The sequence below is a fragment of the Punica granatum genome, chromosome 3, assembly GCF_007655135.1.
Source record: "Punica granatum isolate Tunisia-2019 chromosome 3, ASM765513v2, whole genome shotgun sequence".
NCBI lineage: Eukaryota > Viridiplantae > Streptophyta > Magnoliopsida > Myrtales > Lythraceae > Punica > Punica granatum.
Window position 1 is genome coordinate 38,997,939 of NC_045129.1, and position 20,825 is coordinate 39,018,763.

The 20,825-nt window shown below is 40.1% G+C and overlaps 2 protein-coding genes and 1 long non-coding RNA gene across 4 annotated transcripts; 1 reads left to right on the forward strand and 2 right to left on the reverse strand.

Annotated features, from left to right (window-relative positions):
• Positions 1-2,585: 2,585 nt before the first annotated feature.
• Positions 2,586-6,246, forward strand: LOC116198961 (serine/threonine-protein phosphatase PP1 isozyme 2). Of its 2 annotated transcripts, none has more exons than XM_031529242.1 (4): positions 2,586-3,029; positions 4,042-4,601; positions 4,774-4,992; positions 5,778-6,246. In XM_031529242.1, the coding sequence occupies exons 1-3, from the start codon at positions 2,828-2,830 to the stop codon at positions 4,945-4,947; spliced, it is 936 nt and encodes a 311-aa protein (XP_031385102.1). In that variant the 5' UTR covers positions 2,586-2,827; the 3' UTR covers positions 4,948-4,992; positions 5,778-6,246. The 2 variants fall into 2 exon arrangements, with proteins under 2 accessions (XP_031385102.1, XP_031385100.1); XM_031529240.1 differs by having other exon boundaries at positions 2,587-3,029; positions 5,822-6,246.
• A 531-nt stretch (positions 6,247-6,777) lies between these two features.
• Positions 6,778-10,105, reverse strand: LOC116200637 (subtilisin-like protease SBT4.6). Its single transcript, XM_031531466.1, has 10 exons — positions 10,007-10,105; positions 9,784-9,887; positions 9,565-9,668; positions 9,201-9,447; positions 8,612-9,104; positions 8,408-8,502; positions 7,972-8,262; positions 7,763-7,874; positions 7,449-7,668; positions 6,778-7,359 (listed from the first exon to the last, which is right to left on the reverse strand). Exons 1-10 carry the CDS (start codon positions 10,103-10,105, stop codon positions 6,827-6,829), a joined length of 2,298 nt encoding a protein of 765 aa, XP_031387326.1. The 3' UTR covers positions 6,778-6,826.
• A 2,290-nt stretch (positions 10,106-12,395) lies between these two features.
• On the reverse strand, positions 12,396-13,247 carry LOC116198966. Its single transcript, XR_004155445.1, has 2 exons — positions 13,083-13,247; positions 12,396-12,938 (listed from the first exon to the last, which is right to left on the reverse strand). It is a non-coding gene; the product is annotated as an uncharacterized LOC116198966 (long non-coding RNA).
• Positions 13,248-20,825: the final 7,578 nt, after the last annotated feature.

Here is a 20,825-nt window from a genome sequence, read left to right on the forward strand (position 1 = left end):
AGGTTTTCCTTACCCAAAAATATTATAAGCTTCCCTCTCCTCTTTCTTCATAGTTAAAGAAAATACATATCGAAGAGGAAATTATTTTTTATTGCTATATTCTTTCTTGAGATTCAAGTTTTCAATAAATTTATTTGCTTCATTAATATCCATATAAAGTTTATAAAGTTTCTTTTAATAACCTAAATCAAGGAAACTAACATATGAAAAATATTTTAAACTGTTTAAATTGATTAGCGCAAGTTCCACCGAAAGAAAAAAAGATTACCGCATATTGTATAATGCAATATATACAATATGAACATATAAATCTCCTCATAGCATTAGTTATTTATACAAAGTTACAAACTGATGTCTTTATTTCATTATTAAGTAATAAACATGAGTAGTTATAAAAATGAGTTAAAAGAACTTAAATTTATTCAAAATAAAAGAGCACCACTTTTTAATTAGTTGAGAAATATATACTTGCTAATAAATTAATGAATGGCGTGACATAACAATGATATTGTAATTATATAGTAACGTATATACTATATATGATTGTTCAGAAATACTATCTTGCTTTTTAAATATGTAGTATGTAGTATAAGATAATATATGTTAAGAATATATGTTAAGTGAGAATTTACTCTCGAAAAAAAAAATGATATGGTCCGCAGTGAAGCGAGAGTCTACTACTAATACTTAAGCTAAAGGAGAGTCACAAAAAGTAATCTCCATGCTATTCATTTATAACTTACTCTTCAAATATCGATATTATTTTTACAACTCCTTGCAACTTATTTTTTTTCCATTTGATACCTAAAAGTTTAATATTGGACCATTCTTCCCTTTTCCCAATTTTACTCTTGATTTCTTTTTTCAACTCTTCATTTATAATTTACTCTTCAAACATTGATATTATTTTCAACTTGATTCCTAAAAGTTTAATATTATCTCGTATCTTAATATCACCTCATAACTGTATTTCTGATACATATACTTCCAAATCAATTACAAAGGCAAAATCATGCAAAATTATGAATAGTAAAGTATATTAATTAAGTTTTTTCATTATAAAGTTATAATAGTGCAGTAATCATGAAAAGAGAAAATAACCTATGGGATATGTATTTTCTCAATTAGAAGATCAAAACTGAAATGATATTTATCTTCGATGTATTAGATTTATCCAAAAACTATCTTCACCAACATAAATGATCTGTAATTCTAGGTTTCTTTCAACTTCTATTTAGATATTGCTATTTTAGTATTCAATTCCCAATTTCTATGTACTTTTGAAAAATATATATTTTATTAATTTTTTCAACATTAATTTATCCTCAGATAGCATAATATTGTTCATATTCTTAATGAGTAGACTTGTAAATAAATATCGATAAGATTATATTGCAAATAAATAAGAAATGAAAGCTACAGTAATTTCGAATCTAATATATTCTAAACGTAAATTTGTGGTGTAATTGTTTCATGAAATTAATTCGAGAAACACGTGGGCTTTTTTTCCTAGTAGTAATAATAATGCAGCTGGTGGCATCCATTGATAAGAGAATTATTTCATGAAAATGGATATGTACATGTATAAATGACAGAATGAGTATGTATATCATGACGAGTGACAAGCCATGAATCAAGATGATCGAGGACAATGTTCATGATGTCTCGCTTTCTCGAGCCAAACTTCGGGTTGCCTATGCACTTGCAATATAACTCTTTATCTTAAAATAAAATGGAGCGAGTAAATACCACTTTCGATGATATATGCAGTGCAAATCATATTTAATCCATCATTATCGTACCTTTTTTATTCATTATTATCAGGCTTCTTAAAATTGTAAATATCCTTGCCCATGCCTTTCTTTAATGATTGTAAAGGATGAGATGCTCTGGAACTCCAAGCTCATAGGATATTTGATCAAGTCACGCTTCATCTTTCATTGATTTTCTCCTCAACGTGAGATCATTAATTCGGACAGTGCATACGTATATTGTTATACTAAAAACTCTCCATCTCACGATGAATTGCACCTTGATGCATGGTAATTCCTGTAGTTGTTGCAATCAAAAACTTGCGTCGCGATGCTTGGGGCGAAATCTGGAGCATCGATTCCATATATATTATGCGCAAGCACAGGTGCTCTTCATGCTGGGAGATGATGTACCCATAGGCAAACCAACGGAACGCCGTATTGACATGAACTAGGCATTGGCTTTTTTAGTTTCATAGCAAGATAGTATCGATATTATCCGAAGTTATCTTTGTGCTTAACATTAGCATGTCATTAGAAGATAAATATCATAATATTACTAGAAAAAAAAATAGAAATTAGATAACATTGACATCGAAAATTTTATTTTTATTTCTATTTCTATTCTGAGACCAAAATCTTATTTTAATTTCTGTTAATTAATTAAGAGTTTGTTTAAAAAAAAGAAGAAGAAGAAAAAGCTAGACAATAATAATAAAGGAAAATAATAATAAAATTGGAAAGGGTGGGAAAGAGGGGGGAATGGCAATTTGGAAATAAAGGGGGAGGGACGAGGGTTTTCTGGATGCATAAGAGCGGATTTATCGTCTGCAACGCAATTGATTGATAGATAATCGGGGCGTCCGCCGCATCGGAGGTTGCTGTTGTAGACACCCCCCACCTCCGCCCCAACCTTTCCTCTCCTTCTTCTTCTTCTTCCTCTCCCTTCCTCGCCACCATAGCCAACCAATCCCTAATCCTCAATCTCTCTCTTTCTGTACATATCCTTCGTTGCCCCTTCCTCTCCGGAATAAGACCTCTCGATCGGTGGGCTTCTTCGATCGGCTCGGTCGGTGATGGCGAAGCAAGGGCAGCCGGGGATAGAGCCGGGGGCACTGGACGAGATAATACAGAGGCTTTTGGGGTTCCGGAACAGCAGGGCCTGCAAGCAGGTCCAGCTCACGGAGAACGAGATCCGTCAACTCTGCTTGACCTCCCGGGAGATCTTCCTCTCGCAGCCCAACCTTCTCGAGCTCGAAGCCCCCATCAAGATCTGCGGTATGCGATGGCACACCCCTCCTCCTCATCTTTGGCTCTTTCTCTGTTTTGTTGTTATGTATGAAAGTGGTGATCTTTCTGCTCGTCTGATGTGATTGCCTGGTTTGGGTAGGTCAGGGCGACCACCTTATTGGTCATTTGTATCAAACTCTTGAATTTTGAGGTGCTCTGGTCGTGAATTTCCTTTCTTTTTATTTATCGAACACCTCTTAGTAGTTTCTTGGTCTGAGGTGGATTGGATTGCTATCTTGTTCGAGATTTGAATGAATTGGTTTTGCTATCGAATGTTAATTATCTTGCTATGGCAATGCTGATATGTTGTAGTTACTCGGGGTTGATGGGATTAGGCTCCTTGTGTCTTGGTTGAGATATGGTCAAACGCTTTGCATTTTCATGCATAGGACCCGAACTATCCTTTTTTTTTTTATCCGTCTGGCATTAATCATGGTACTTATCTCTAGCGAGTGGCTGGCCTTGGGGCCTTCCTGTAAAATTTGGCTGTGAATGAGTTGAACGTAAAGTGCCTGCTTCTGGAGAAGAATCGCATTTACTCAATATTCCAAAGAGAGGGAATTCTGATTGCTCTTGCTGTTAGGCTAATATGATGTTTCCGTTCGGACATGTACAAGCACCATTGGTTGTGAATTTGAAAGTGGGTGATTCTCTTGCATGGACTTTGTGTGTGTGGTTGCTTTTGTTGTAGTTCTTTTGGACGCATCTCGATGGAGGTCAGGGTTAATTGCACTATTGGTGCCTATTGAAGTGAAAATGTGGCTCTAAGTGTAGGGACTTGCATGGTTTAAAAATTTGGTGGTGTTGGCTTGTAATGAATTGTCAGATATATATTAATATTTGTTCATAGACAAACAATCCTTGTAAATTATGGTGGTTCTTTGAAAAATTGGTATTGATGGAGTTATTCACTTTTACTTCCGGGTTCTCTCATTCGACTGGACGTTGTGGAATTGTACTTTATTTGCTCTGTTTGATTGTGTTTTCTCTTGATTTACAGGTGACATTCACGGGCAATATTCAGATCTTTTGAGGCTTTTCGAATATGGAGGTTTTCCACCGAATGCAAACTATTTATTTTTAGGAGACTACGTGGACCGTGGCAAGCAAAGTTTGGAGACTATATGCCTTCTGCTAGCTTACAAAATAAAATACCCTGAGAATTTCTTCCTTCTGAGAGGAAATCATGAATGCGCATCAATTAACCGTATTTATGGATTTTATGATGAATGTAAACGGCGCTTCAATGTTAGGCTCTGGAGAACTTTCACTGATTGTTTCAACTGCCTACCTGTGGCTGCCCTCATTGATGACAAAATATTGTGCATGCACGGCGGCCTTTCTCCAGATTTGATGGACTTGGATCAAATAAGGAACTTGACTCGTCCAACTGATGTACCAGATGCGGGTTTGCTATGTGATTTACTCTGGTCAGATCCTGATAGGGAGGTTAAAGGCTGGGGAATGAATGACCGGGGAGTGTCTTACACCTTTGGTCCTGATAAGGTGTCAGAATTTTTAGCAAAGCATGACATGGATCTCGTTTGTCGGGCCCATCAGGTTAATATACCCTTCCTTCTTCTTGGTAATTGCAATGATGAATACAGAATTTATTATGACCCTGCATTTTCCAGGTTGTTGAAGATGGGTACGAGCTCTTCGCTATACCCTTCCTTCTTCTCGGTAATTGCAATGATGAGTATAGAATTTATTATGACCCTGCGTTTTCCAGGTTGTCGAAGATGGGTATGAGTTCTTCGCTGACAGACAACTCGTGACTATATTCTCTGCCCCCAATTATTGTGGTGAATTTGACAATGCCGGTGCAATGATGAGCGTTGATGAAAGCTTGATGTGCTCGTTCCAAATCCTCAAACCAGCAGATAAGAAAGGAAGGTTCACGTGATCCAAGATGCAATGACTGCTGCCACAGCCACTCTTTATTGCTAATGTACGTAACCTTGTGCTTTGTATTCACAAAAACTGACATGCTTTTATGAGTGGGGCGGAATGTGCCTTTTTATTTCTAAACTGTAGTCGTGTTTGTCTCATGAGCTAGCTTCTTCTCCTTTAGTACTGGCTACTTTTAATTGTTCTGCTACAATGCCCATGAGGATTTCATCTCTGTTGTTCATATATCTATTTAAGTAAAATCACTAGGTCGAGATTGAGATGGATCGTGGTTTAAAAAACAAAAAAATTTGTCTCCATTCTGCATCTGGTAGGTAGCATTGCTCAGGTTGAAAATCGTCCAGTGATGATCATCACCATGGCGAACTATTCGATCAAGTTCTCAAGCTTAAACCTTGTTTTGGTTTGGCACCCACCCCCAAAGAGACTGATCTCTGGCTTTTGTCTCAGTAGGTTTGTCATAGTGCATGGTTTATTATGCCATGATCAGGGCGGCTGCTTGGGATCTCCTACCAGCTTATACTAAGCTTGCCGAGTTTTTGGCTTTTTTCTCTTTCCCGTGGCATCCAGGGAATTTGTTTACATAAAAACCTCTTATAATAATTTAGGTATGAACTGAAATTTCCATGCTTAAAAGGGAATGAAGTTTTGCTATACAGCTGATCACCAAATAGATTTTTGTCATGTGTCTATTGCTATGATGTGTTTGTATCTTTACATTCATGTGGAGATATTCCCTTTGGAGCCACATTGTGTTGTATTGGTAAAAATATATTTCGACTCGTGTCATTGTTGTGATTCTTTGTGCGGGATTTATGCTCTCAGAACATGTGTCGTCAGTTGGGTGATTTGGAGGTATCACTTTGCAGATGAAAGCTGTTCAAGTTGGAGTACTTGGAGGTTGAGGAGCTAACATTTCAGTGTCAATTTTCGTCCGCGTCCCAGTGCACTTTGAGTCGGAAGGTGTTTGAGTTATTTGGTCCAAAGTGGAGGCATAGACTGAAGCTTCAGCTTGGAACTTATCTTGCAGATTCCTAGGTGGTGGTGAGGGCCCGATTTCGATTTTTCTCCCCCCTCTTTTCTTCTTTTGCCATGATTAAATGACCGAGATTATGGTGCCCGTTGGAAATACATTTTTAACTGTAAATGATATTGAACATGTAGAATGTGGACACCGCAGCAGGATCTTTTTTCTTAGCTTTCCAACTTGACACGGTGTCGGTATGTGCTTGGAGACAGCATTGAATGCTAAACCATTTGGTTCTACAGCCACAGCAATTTGGTGTTTCTCTCTGTTCTTTCATGTTATCTATTTGTTTATTTCATTTTTCTTTGCTTTCATCCATTCATTGGAGAGTACTACTGCTATCGAGTCATTCTGGAGAAATTGATATAATGTTGATTCTTAGAAATGAAAATGTCATTGATTTTTCGACATGCTATTAGGAAGGACTGACCCGGTCAATTAGAATTTCCTATGACGGATGTGCCCCAAACTGGCATGGTGGGCTTTAGATTCCTTTTGTTACATGAGCGAAAAGGAAATTGAAATATCGATATGACATTATCCTAATGTCATGACAGATAAGATGCCATTGGAATTATAATCTACTTGATCTACTTTGTGTTCATGACTTGTATCCTCGGAATGGGTGAATTCAAAAGAATGATTTTATCCCCGATATGAATTGTCTGTCTCTCAGTATCTCATCAGTGTAGTAGAATGAGTAGAATGAGAATTTGCGGAATGGCTGAGGATGAACTTTTCCGGCTTTCTTGCATTCTTTTCGCCGTATTTCTATTAATAAACAACACAGCATGCAGTTTCTTAGAATGAAAGAAACTAATTCATAAACGTATATTTTTCCTTATTGTTATTCTGCGTACACAATGATTGGGCTCCTAACACTGTGCACGCTGTCGTACCACGCAAACTCTTCCGACAACTGTGTACCTGATTTTAACCCACTCCCAGTAATCTCGACAGTGAAAGTCTTCTTCTCGGAGACGGATTTGAAGGAAAGGACCTCCGGGACCACAGTTATGTTAATGGCGTTGGAGGAGTTAACAACTTCCGCCTTATAGGTTGAGTTCGGAAACCCGACATTTGTGGCGGTCCTGTTGAGCGCCAACTTGAAGGGCTTCGAGTCTGGCGCTCTGAAAATAAGAGAAGGGTAGTTGAGCTCTGCCTCTGTGATGTTCTTGGCTCCCCTGGGGCAAGTGCTGTTGCTATCTATGCTTCTTATATCATAGCCCAAGCTGCACAGTAAGTTTACATAGTCATCCTTCGTGATTTCATAAACTAGGCCTGGATCAACGGCCTTAACGGGATTGATTTGTCCTGAACCATAAGAAAATTCACGTCCTGAGGGGTCTTTATTGGTAATAGTATCCTGTAGTTTCGAAGCTGCATGACCAGAAAAAGGGGCAGTATCAGACAGTTGTATCTCAGGACCGGATCGATCTTTACATGGAAGACTGAGGGAGAGAGAGTACCGGTTGTCATTAGAGCGGACTTAATGGCGGAAGGAGACCAATCGGGATGAAATGTTTTAACGTATGCTGCTGCACCGGCAGCATGGGGACAAGACATTGAGGTTCCCGAAAGTAAATTGAACTTCACACTCCTATGATCCCCTTCCCCGCCAAACATGGTTGGCGGCACATTTGGAGGAAATGCAGCCAAAATATTTACGCCAGGGGCACTTACATCTGGCTGCATAACATAGTCATGGCATAAAATATGCATAATAACCGGAAAGTTGCTGCAAGCTGTGAAATTTAAAATCACTCCAGAAAATTACGTTTACCTTCATTATGTCAGGGGTGATCATACTTGGTCCCCGGGAAGAGATGGTATCGACGGTAGGGGGGGCAGGATTTGGAATGGTTTCGCTCTTTAACAATCGTGCTTGAGGATTCCTGCAGGGCAGCATTTGGAGATAATTTCATTGGTGTATGAGAAAGGATCAAAGGAAATGGTTGAAGGATATGGGAGAATAGTCATGAATTTTCGCACTTTGCGGAACTGTGGTAGGACACGAGCATCTCAAAGCTGGGTCCATCTAGAACCACGGTTGGAAGTGGGTAAGTTTTAGATAGCGGTTGCTTCAGGATGATCCCACTAGCATTGTAAACTGCAGCCTTGGAAACTGCGTCCGTGCCCAACCATTCGCAGATCACGATTTTCCCGAGAACTTTCTGCATGTCTAAACAGCCTTCCTCGCAGGCTCTGCAATTGCAGCGGCATATAGTATGGGTTAGATCTCGAATTGAATAGAACTTGGCCCAGCCATTGTTTTCCAAGAATAGTAAATTTCAGTGTGTATCTTCATCTTCTTTGTTCCGGGCCCAAGTAGATGGAAATGGAGAGCAGCTCAACCGAAAAGGAAAATTTTCTTTATAGAACATTCCAAGAACAGCACATATGTATCTATAGGTGAAGCAAGACATACCTAGCAGAGGCTTCACTGCAAGTGCTGGAAACCTGTTTCCCGTATAAAAGAGCAGATTTACTCCAACTCGATGGAAACGGATTTACTGTATTGCCCTGATTAAAGAACTGTCGTCAGTATCAAGACATCAAGCAGACAAAACCTGAATTCTGATTGATAGGAGGCAATGGCATGATATGCAATTGAAGAGTTGGGATTTCATACAGTTAGAAGAGTTCCATCCCCCAGGACAAGTTTGGTCATGAACTCCCTGTCTAACGAGTTAGATGCTACGGTGAGGACCCAAGGGGCGACGGCACCCACTGTTCCCGCATCAGGCCCACTGTTTCCAGCAGATAGAGTCACCAGGACGCCCTTTGCCATTGCATGGAAGGCTCCAATGGCAAGAGGATCTTTGTCAAAAGGAATAGCTTGCTCCCCTAGAGAAGCCGTGATTATGTCCACTCCATCTGCGATCGCATCATCAAATGCCGCCAAAATTCCATCTCCTTGGCAGTTACCCTGTGAATCACATACCTTGTAGACGGCGATCCTGGAGGATGGAACCCCTCCTCGAGCTGTTCCATTAGCTAGTCCAAACAAGCTAGCCCTTTCTACTGCATTGCCGGCAGCTGTCGAGGCAGTGTGGGTCCCATGGCCTGAGCCATCAATAGCAGAATCCTCAGTAGATACATAATAACGCGCCCCAATGAGCTTGCTGGGTCGGAGGAAGGAATGCACATGTATCTAATGTCACTGACAAACAAACAAGAACAAAAGGGTTCAAATGAGAACGTGGAAATCCGGGGAGTACTTGTTGCAAGTGAAGTTAGCGCCGCCCTTGCATGATCCCTTCCATTTCTCAGGAGGGGGCCCGAAGCCTTGGTCACTGAATGATTCCAAATCAGGGTAAGCCCCGGTGTCGAGAACTCCAATGATAGTTCTGCCCTCTATGGTTGGTTCCCGCTTTGCTGTCTCAGGCAATCCGATGAAGTCCCAGGATCTCGTGGTCTGGACATGAAAAGTTGGGCTCCGAAACACCGACAGTACCTCCTCCTTTCCTGCAATTCATCACGGAATTAGTAGAAACGAATCGCCTGATTGAAAAACCAATGTTAGAACATAAGCTTAGTATAGTCACGAATTAGCTACAATCATATACATATAGGAATTCTCACTAGCTAGCTTCTGCGCCTCCTTTTCGGTGAGTTTTGCGGCAAAACCATTGAAACTCCTCTGGTAGCTTCTGATGAGTGAAGTGGAAGCGGAAGTGGAAGCGGAGCTGTGATCCAGAGAAAGAGGTTATTCCAAGCCGATTGATGAAAACTTGACTGAAAAGAGTAAAGGAAATTATAGGGAATGAAAAACGGCTTCCCGGAAACTAATGATCATTTTACCTCTCCCCCCCCACAACTTCTTCCAACAAACTAAGTTGATGAGAAGCCAGGGAATAAGTTCCCGACGATTCAGCCGTAATGGAACCCAGGTACGCAATATAGACCTGCCAACATCGAAGAAACCTAGGTTACTACACCCTCACAAAGCCGGGCAAATCACACCGAAACAATCAATTTTATGCTCGTATCATGAACACAAGAGTGTTGGTCCGAAATGTTTTGCCTTCCTCTCCTCGTCCTGGGCACTGCATGCTATATCGTTGATCGATAGAAGCACGACGGAGAGAATGCAAGAAAGCCGGAATAATCCGTCCTTCGCCATTGCGTGGATGTTCTTTCTGTTACTGTTGAGACAGTGGAGTGAGTGATGATTTATATATATATTGAGGTGAAAAATCATTGATTCCTTTGAATGTTCATCGCATCTATTAGGAGTAAATTATTTAAGTTGGGAAAGTATTACTAAGCAGATTTACTTCCAACCACGTTACCAATCATAACGATATTATAAGGTAATGTCAGATCCATCGTTTCCATTTACCTTTTGGCTCATAACAAGAAAGAACGCAAAGCCGATTACACCGCAGCGGTCAGGCCATCTACGGCTAATAAATCTTTTGCCGGGGCAACGTAAATATTTCGTGGCAAATCCTTTTATTATTTCCACGGTATGTGAACTTATTATTCCATTGATGGATTAGGTCGTCCAATTATTATGGAAGGATTTTCTTCCTATTGTATTCTTGTACATATCTATGTATGCTATACTTAGGATAGCCTATTTTAGCTATAGACATTATTTTCCTTTATTGATCAAGACTGAGTTGTATATATACCGATGGAATGAATAACAAACGCAAGCTTTTCAGCCCAATCTCGTATCTTTACATGGTATCAGAGCGGCGATCATCAAGTTTTTCATTGTCGGCTTGTTCCCGGTCGAGCTTCCATTTTGCCAGTTTCTGAATTGAGCGTCACCTGGTTCTTTCCTCCCATCCCATCAAAGAGTCATCTCGTCTTTTCTTTCTGCCAGTTTTTCTTTTGAACTGAGCGACATTGTTGAATCATCAAAATGTCGAAGAATACAGGCAGCAGTAACACTGTGACGCCGGGTGAATACAAGATGTACCTTGACTTGCCGGCATGCACCTGTGACACCGGTGCTCAAATCGCTGCCCAGAAGGACAAGGAGAAGGTTCATTAGTTCCTAATCAGCCTTAACCCCGAATTTTCAACCATTCGATCGCAAATCCTGAGCATAGATCCCCTGCCAAACGTCAATCGAGCCCATTCGATGGCCACGCATGATGAAGCTCAACGATTGATTGCATGATTACATGTTTCATCTCGGCGGTGGCTATTGCCAACGCCTCTCCTTACTAAGATCAAACAAATAAATTAGCTCCATCGATTGAATGGATCAACTGCTGGGCGCTTCTCCCAGCTGAGCCAGCCCGCCCGTCCCAACCAATGGTTGGGCGGAAATGTCTTCTTGATGTTGATTCGCCTGTTCAGAAATGTCTTCTTGTTGTTGATTCACGTGTTCAAAAATGGAAAATGGAAAAAGGAAAAAGGGTCCATCGACGATTCATTTCGGACCTCGTTCAACTTTTGAAACAGTTCACGGCCCGAGCATAATGACTCAAAGAAGAAAAGCATGCACGTAGACTCGCAATGGATAATATTCGCCGTGTTTCATCCGGGCATTTTTGGAAAAAATTAAAAAAAAAAATCTTCTTTTGTCCATTAGCTTTTTTCTCTGATCTTCTTTATCGATAATTTGTAATATGTACAAACAAATATATATGGGATGGCGTGCCCACGAATTGATCTACGATAGATGCAGCAATTACATTGCAATTGGAGTACAGATGATGGATGGATCCGACCAGCGGTGGGCCTTGTCGTGGGCAGCCCAATCGGCCCCGCATAGCAAGAGCTGGATTGGGCGACGAAGAGGGACAGGTAAAGATAAGAAGCCATTGAAAATTTTAGAATGGGAAAAATTATCCAAGGATGAGCAGATAATATGAATGAAGTCACCTCACCTGAGAGGAAATATATTTGGACTAAGTCGATTATTAGAAAAACTACTTTCGCCAAACCGGATGCGACAAATTTGTGACACGGTCAAGATAATGGTATCCTTTATATTCGGACAATATATAGTGTTTTCAACGAGGTTCGAATTTGGAAGAGTTATAGGGAGTGCGAGAGTTAGAAATTAGCAAGAGCACCCGAAAGGCACCGGATGGGGGAAGCCGTAATCCCGGAATTTTCTCTTGAAATTTTTCTGATCAGTCATATAATTTGATCAGCTTTTCGATCGAAACATGTTAGTTTTGCTCCGACAGTACTCGAAGTTTTAGTTGCAAGTCTCTTTCCAGATATAAACACTACGTATTCGGGTATGCAAACAAATAAAATTCTCATATGATGTAACTATATATATAAGCTCACGTTATTGTTATTTTGCTACGATTATTGATATATATACGATTACATTCCATTGCAAACTTAAATAAATTCACATAATTATGTTCCGACGTGCAAAACACGTTGTATTATTATGAATCACTTCAAAGTAAACATTTTAAATTTCCAACACTTACTTTAAGATGAACCAAACACCATCTTTAGATTCCACGCTCAAATTAACAAAGTCTGTGATCGATGATTACAATCCCAGCAAATCTAGACAACCACGTAGCAAACTTAATATAGATCAGAAGACGTACATACGTACATTACTTCCAAATACACACCCAAGACAAGGCTGGCTAGCTAATTAAGCCACTAATAAACTTATAATGACAGATCAATTAACACAACTAAGCAAACACACACATGGATTATTGGCCGGTTTGGGCATATATACGCACACTAATTAACGTACCTAACTCCCCGGCCCACAAAACAATCTATAATTAAACACGCGATGTCCCAGCTAGCTAGCTAGCCGAGCTTTGGCACATAAACGACGACACCGGAGTCATCAACCCACACCCACACACGGTCACAACGGAAGTTGTGGATGACAAAGTGGTCTCGCACCCTGACAACAGTGGCCTGATTTACCAGTGGATTCTCTTGGCGGATTCTGGCCGCAGCCAACTCACCATTCCACCCGAGCAGCTCGGGCCATGAGGATTTCCCTGTCATAGCGTTTAAATTGATTGATTAAGAAGAATTAAAAAAAAAAATTGAGGAAGAGGAAGAGGAAGAGGAAATCACTCTCGCAGCATGCATATATATATATATATATATATAAATTCATATACATATATGAATGTGTGTACCTGGTGGGCAGCTGATGCCTGACATGTCTGATTTCGCTAGCTTCTTCTTCCTCTTTGATCTTTTTCTTCTACGTGATTATATATATAATGAGACCTTGCTATAGCAAAAGTACGTTCCAGAGCTTGGGAATTTATAGAAGAGCCATTGCGCCCATGCATGCAATGAAAATTTGTCCACAAAGCTGCATCTCATCTCCACGTGCGTGTTAAGTTTCACTGGAGAAAAAAAAAATTAATTAATATATATCATTAATTGTCTCATCTCAGGTGACCCAAAAAGGCTGCTGCAAAGGTCAACTATTTGGTAGGGCGGTGCCCATGCCAATTAAATTGGCATTTACTGCATGCAAACAAGGCTCAATTAACTGAATTGCAGTAAATGTCAAATTTTCCCCTCTTATATAATCTATATATAACTAAAATTTGCTTGATGCACAATTAATGAGATTAGGTGCATAATAAATACTTAAAAAATATGAAAAAGAAAACTAAAAAAACAAAGATAATAATTAAAAATTCTTAATAAATGCAATTAATGTATCTAAATCTCATACTCACTATATAATAATTAAAAAATTAAAATATTATGAAAAAATTAAAAACAAAAATAATAATTAATAAATATACTTAAATATACCTAAATCTCTTACTAAATACAATTAAGAGGATTCTTTATGTAATCTCATCTCCATGCCTGTGTTCATTTCTAATTTTTTTTAATTTTCTAAAATTTTAATTTTCAGCTAATAAAAAATTGTCACGCGGACAATTAATAGCTACCTATGACAGATTTGACGTTATGAAGTCCACGTCAGTAGATCCCTAATCGTTGTTAAAGGATATGACTAAAAGTGTGTCATGGAGCAAATATATATGACTGAAAAATTCAAATTAAAACTTATATGACTAAAGTCTAAAAAAGTCTAAACTTAAAGGACTTTTGCTACACTTCTCTAATTAATATAATATTGATTGGTTCATAGCGTGATCATCATGTGACCCAAAAGTAGGACCGACAATATTTGACACGACATGATAACACGGCATGAATACGACACGAAGTTAAGTGGGTTTGGATTAGAGCTAAATGTGTTTGGCGTCTAAACAGGTCAAACTCATTTAAACACGATAAATAATCATGTTTAAACGGATTCAATCTTTATAACTCGTTTAGACACCGTTAGACCAGTTTATATTATGTATTATCGTGTTAATAAATTTCTTTCAAATATTATATCAATTTATAGAAGAAAAATACTAAAATCGTTTAAATTTGTTTATATAAATCACATGTTTATGGTGTTTTTATCATGTCAATCATGTAATAATGTGTAATTGAAGTTAATAGTGTCATATCATGTAAGTATAATATGTATCTAAAAGTAATAGTGTTATATCATCTAGGTAAGTATACATACACATTTAGACACGCTTAGTTAAACGGGTTAGATTTGTCGTGTCATGTTCGTGTTTGAAAACCTTAACACCTTTATTAAACGTGTCATGCTCGAATTTAGAGCTTTCTTACACGACACAATATATATTACCACCCTTACCCAAAAGACGGCTCGAAAGGTCAATTAATTAATTGGTACAGACTTACCCAAAACAAAGGTAACTAAAGCAGTAAATTAATTTCAAATTTTTTCTTCTTATATGTATGTACGATATTACATCAACCAGTAGGTGGGATATCACATATCACCTCCTCAACTCACACTATCTATATAATGAGACTAACTGATCTCACCAAGAATGTTAATTTTCATAAATAGTGTCAAAAAGAACAGAAATCTTATAATTGGTAGATAAAAAGATTGTATAAGAAAATAATTGTTACGTGTAAATTGCATTTAGTTTGAGAAATTTATAAAGCAGTAAATGTTAATTGTTTCAATTTACATGAAACGCGTGCATGCGTTTTGTTTTGCTTTTTCGAAACTAATCAACAATAATATTTGCCCTCTAATAACTGATAGTTTTTCAGGTTTGCGAATTAGCTCTGATTATTAATTTAACCTGGTATATATATATATATATATACCGGATACGAGAGATATGATCTGTTGGGTATCCCTCCAATTTGGAGGAAGTTGGGCTCAAATTGTATTGGGCTTTTATCGGGCTTTAATAGGCCCAAGGACCCACTTTAGTTAAGGTTAATTTTCAGCTAAATTAGCTGGGTAAGAGGCAGCAGAATTTAGCAGCAAATTAGTACAGAATAACAGAGAAGAGCAGAGCAGAATTCGGATCAACAGCGGGCAGCGCGCAGCTGGAGATCAAACCTCGATCGGGATGTCAAACGAACTCCGATTGGGACGAAATTTTGACAGCAGCTTCACAACACGTGGGCTAAGTTCTGAACGATCAGAATTTCTATTCGAGTTCTGTAGGTGCTGTTTCAGCTGACTTTGTGAACCACCCGATGTGGGTGACGAATTTAGTGTTTGGGTGATCCAAGAGAGTGTTTCTCTTGAGTTTGGTGATCCAAGGGTTTACCCTTGATGAAAGACATTATATAACCTTCATTCATAGTGGATTGTTGATTCGGAGTTGGTCCCGTGGTTTTTCCCCACATCGGGGTTTTCCACGTAAAATTCTTGGTGTTCTTTTACTTTACTGCTTGTTGGTTGATTTGATTAGTTCCTATCTCGATTACACTAGTAGGGGAGGAAGATTAATCGCTGCGTTATTATTTGGTTAAGTACATCCCTTCCCAACAAGTGGTATCAAAGCCTCGGGTTAGAGAAGTTTGAGTTTTTTCGGTGTTTTCGAGATGAAGGAGTCTACAGGATCTATGTTCAAGTTGAATGCAACCAACTACTCTATATGGAAGTCTCGGATGGAGGATCTTCTATTTTGCAGGGATTTGTACGATCCCATTGAAAGGGATTCCGCGAAACCCAAAGATAAAGATGACAAGGCTTGGGAACGCACAAATCAGAAGACTATTGGTTTGATTCGGCAGTGGATAGACAATAGTATTTATCATCATGTTGCTCAGGAGACAAATGCGAAAGTTTTGTGGGATAAATTGACAAATCTCTATGCGAGGAAGACACCGCAAAATAAGGCATTCCTCGTGAAGAAGCTGGTTCATCTTCGTTACCATGATGGAGGTGATATGGCTGTGCACATGAGTAATTTCCAGGATATTATTAACCAGTTGACGAACCTGGAGATAATATTACCCGATGAGTTGCAGGCTTGTCTACTTTTAGGGACTCTACCAGATAATTGGGACACACTTGTGGTTGCTTTAAGTAATTCTGCGCCAAACGGGAAGCTATCGTTGGCCACGGTGACAGACAGTTTATTTAATGAGGAGACTAGAAGGAAAGGCTCGGGGATTTCCATTCAGTCTGAAGCTTTGGTTACTGAACAACGGGGGAGAAGTCAAAGCAAAAATTTCTCTTCCAAGCATAGTAACTCACGTGGCAAATCGATGGGTAGATCAAAGTTGAAGACGAGGAAAGTGGTCACTTGCTATCACTGTGGAAAAAAGGGACATTACAAAAGGGAGTGTAGAGCTTTGAAGAAAAATCAGAATGGCAACGGTGAGAGCAAGAAGGAAGAAGGCACTACAGCAGTGGCATCTGATGGAGAGACCTACATCGTTTGTGATGAAGCCTATGTGAATTTCACTTGTCAGGACTCTACCTGGGTTGCAGATAAAGGTGCCTCGTTTCATGTCACTCCTCATTGGGATTTCTTCTCATCTTACACTACCGGGGACTATGGTTATGTGAGAATGGGGAATGGACAATCATGCAAGATTGTCGGTACTGGTGATGTCTGTCTAGAAACCGAGCTTGGCTGCAAGTTGCTTTTAAAAAAGGTGAGGCATGTTCCAGAAATTCGCCTTAACCTAATCTCAACGAGTCAGCTTGATGATGAAGGCTACAGTAATGAATTTAGCAATGGGAGATGGAAGCTCTCCAAGGGTTCGTTGATTGTGGCACGGGGTCAGAAGACCGACACTCTCTACAGGCTGCGTGCCAGGCACAATTCCGGTCAGGTTAATGTTGCTAAGGATTATCCTATCGAGCTATGGCACAGGAGACTTGGGCATATCAGCAAGAAAGGTATTCAAATTCTTGCTAGAAAGCAGTCTTTGCTCGTTAAAGGTATGCACTTGAGCACTTGTGATCACTGTTTAGCTGGTAAGCAGAGGAGAGTTTCTTTTGTTAGAAGTCGTCCCTCTAGATGCGATCATATACTTGATCTTGTGCATACTGATGTTTGTTTCATGTCGGATAGATCTATTGGTGGTGCTCTCTATTTTGTGACTTTTATAGATGATCATTCCAGAAAGGTTCAGGCTTACCCTATGAGAACTAAAGATCAAGTGACTGAGATTTTCAAGAACTTCCATGTAGCAGTGGAAAGAGAAACGGGCATGAAGCTGAAATGTGTCAGAGCTGATAATGGTGGTGAGTATAGGGGTCCTTTCGAGAATTATTGCAGGACTCACGGTATCAAACTTGAGAAGACGGTACCGAAGATACCACAGGAGAACGAGCTTGCAGAGAGGATGAACCGCACAATTGTTGAGAGAGTTCGTTGTATACTTTCTCAGGCGAAACTGTCTAAGTCTTTCTGGGGCGAGGCAATGAGGTCAGCGGTTGATCTTATTAATCTTACACCGTCAGTTGCACTTGATGGAGATGTACCCCAGCAGGTGTGGACCGGCAAGAAAGTATCATACAAGCATCTCAGAGTCTTCGGGTGCAGGGCATCTGTTCACATTGCTCGAGATGAAAGATCAAAACTCGATGCCAAGGCAAAACAGTGCATCTTCTTGGGTTATGCACATGAAGAGTTCGGGTATAGGTTTTGGGACCCTAATAGCAAGAAGATCATCAGGAGCAGGGATGTTGTCTTCTTTGAGGACCAGATAATCGAGGATTTGCAAAAGTTAGAGAAGGCCAGAGTAGGCAATCCTCACGAGATCTCTATTCCTGTACCGGTTGATGTAGAGCATCCAATGGAAGAGGTACCTGGTGAGTATGAAGAAACCACGGCTGGGGGTGAGATTCCTCAGGTAGATGATGATGTGACTACGGATGATACAGGCTCGCAGTTACAGTTAGAGCCTACAGATCTACCTAGACGATCTGATAGAATAAGACAACCATCTACAAGATATCCGCCTCATGAGTATGTGCTACTGACTGATGGGGGAGAACCTGAGTGCTATGGTGAAGCTGTGGCACATGAGCACAATGAGCACTGGTTGAAGGCGATGAATGAGGAGATGAACTCCTTGTCTGAAAATCACACGTATGACCTAGTGAAGCTACCGCAAGGTAAAAGAGCATTGAAGAACAAATGGGTCTATGGGTTGAAGACAGAGAACTCGCGACCTCGATACAAGGCTCGACTGGTAGTGAAAGGTTTCAACCAGAAGAAAGGAGTTGACTTCGAGGAGATCTTCTCGCTCGTTGTCAAGATGTCATCAATCCGAGTTGTTCTCGCACTGGCAGCTAGTCTGAATTTGGAGATCGAGCAGCTCGATGTAAAAACAGCTTTCTTGCATGGTGACTTGGAGGAAGAAATATATATGGAGCAGCCTGAAGGATTCCAAGTTAAAGGTAAGGAGCATTTGGTGTGCAAGCTGAGGAAGAGCTTGTATGGGCTTAAGCAAGCACCTCGGCAGTGGTACAAAAAATTTGACTCTTTCATGTTGAGCCATGGCTACACACGGACAACTGCAGATCATTATGTGTTCGTGAAACAATTCTCGGATGGTGATTTTATCATTTTACTGTTATATGTGGATGATATGTTACTTGTTGGTCATGATATGAGCAAGATTACAGAGTTGAAGAAAGAGCTCAGTAAGTCCTTTGCCATGAAGGATTTGGGACCGGCAAAGCAGATCCTTGGGATGCATATTTCTCGTAACAGATCAAGTGGAAAAATTTGGCTTTCTCAAGAGAAGTACATCGAGAAGATTTTGGATCGGTTCAACATGGGTAATGCTAAACTAGTTTCATCACCACTTGCTTCTCACTTCAAACTTAGCTCGAAGCAATGTCCTACAAGTGAGAAGGAGAAAGAAGAGATGAAGAAAGTCCCTTACTCATCAGCTGTAGGGAGTTTGATGTATGCCATGGTCTGTACAAGACTGGATATCGCTCATTCTGTTGGTGTGGTTAGTTGTTTTCTCTCCAATATGGGGAAAGAGCATTGGAATGCAGTTAAGTGGATTCTGAGGTATCTCAGAGGAACATCCAAGGTGTGTTTACACTTTGGCACTGGTAAGCCGGAGTTAGTGGGCTACACGGATGCGGATATGGCAGGAGATATTGATTCTCGGAAATCTACTTCGGGATACTTGATGACTTTTGTAGGGGAGCTATCTCATGGCAATCAAGGCTTCAAAAGTGCATCGCTTTGTCTACAACGGAAGCCGAATACATTGCGGTGACCGAAGGTTGCAAGGAGATGTTGTAGTTGCAAAAAATTTTGCAGGAGTTGAGCTTGAAGCAAGAAAGGTATGTTCTACACTGTGATAGTCAAAGCGCCATTCATCTTTGTAAGAATCCCACTTTCCATTCGAGGTCGAAGCATATCGATATCAAGTTTCATTGGATTAGAGATGTGTTGGAGTCTAAGTTGGTGAAGCTAGACAAAGTGCACACTGATGAGAATGGAGCTGATATGATGACAAAACCTCTCGCTAGGGAGAAACTTCATGTTTGCCGAAGTATAGCCGGTATGCTCGAAACCTCCAAATAGTCGGGAGGGAGAGTTTGTTGGGTATCCCTCCAATTTGGAGGAAGTTGAGCTCAAATTGTATTGGGCTTTTATCGGGCTTTAATAGGCCCAAGGACCCACTTTAGTTAGGGTTAATTTTTAGCTAAATTAGCTGGGTAAGAGGCAGCAGAATTTAGCAGCAAATTAGCACAGAATAACAGAGAAGAGCAGAGCAGAATTCGGATCAACAGGGGGCAGCGCGCAGCTGGAAATCAAACCTCGATCGGGACGTCAAACGAACTCCGATTGTGATGAAATTTTGACAGCAGCTTCACAACACGTGGGGCTAAGTTCTGAACGGTCAGAATTTCTATTCGAGCTCTGTAGGTGCTGTTTCAGCTGACTTTGTGAACCACCCGGTGTGGGTGACGAATTTAGTGTTTGGGTGATCCAAGAGAGTGTTTCTCTTGAGTTTGGTGATCCAAGGGTTTACCCTTGATGAAAGACATTGTATAACCTTCATTCATAGTGAATTGTTGATTCGGAGTTGGTCCCGTGATTTTTCCCCACATCGGGATTTTTCACGTAAAATTCTTGGTGTTCTTTTACTTTACTGCTTGTTGGTTGATTTGATTAGTTCCTATCTCGATTACACTAGTAGGGGAGGAAGATTAATCGCTGCGTTATTATTTGGTTAAGTACATCCCTCCCCAACATGATCGAAGCCCGGGTGGCTGCTATTCTAGCCAGCTCTAGCTGGTTGAGACATTCCATTCCTATATGGGCTGACAACGATCGAATTTTTCGAGCCTTTCTGCTCCAAGTTGAAAAGTCCTTTCGGTAAATAATAATAATAATAATAATAAAGTATCCGAGCTGATGGTTGCGAAACCATGGAATCTTTCAGTCTCATTTCCTGGCCGAACAAATCTGAGACTACGTGTACGTACAAAATGTTTTAGCCGAGCCGAAACATAGACAATGTGGATCGGATAGATATGAGTCTCCCTCTTCTAGTTAGCTCATTCTTTCTTGTCACCA

Coding starts and splice junctions, on each gene's coding strand:
- LOC116198961 (XM_031529242.1), top strand. CDS start 2,828: ATGGCGAAGCAAGGGCAGCCGGGGATAGAGCCGGGGGCACTGGACGAG. Junction 3,030..4,041: donor AGCCCCCATCAAGATCTGCG/GTATGCGATGGC, acceptor CTTGATTTACAG/GTGACATTCACGGGCAATAT. Junction 4,602..4,773: donor TCGTTTGTCGGGCCCATCAG/GTTAATATACCC, acceptor TGCGTTTTCCAG/GTTGTCGAAGATGGGTATGA.
- LOC116200637 (XM_031531466.1), bottom strand. CDS start 10,105: ATGGCGAAGGACGGATTATTCCGGCTTTCTTGCATTCTCTCCGTCGTG. Junction 8,503..8,611: donor GGGATGGAACTCTTCTAACT/GTATGAAATCCC, acceptor TTCTTTAATCAG/GGCAATACAGTAAATCCGTT. Junction 7,875..7,971: donor TCCTACCACAGTTCCGCAAA/GTGCGAAAATTC, acceptor GCTGCCCTGCAG/GAATCCTCAAGCACGATTGT.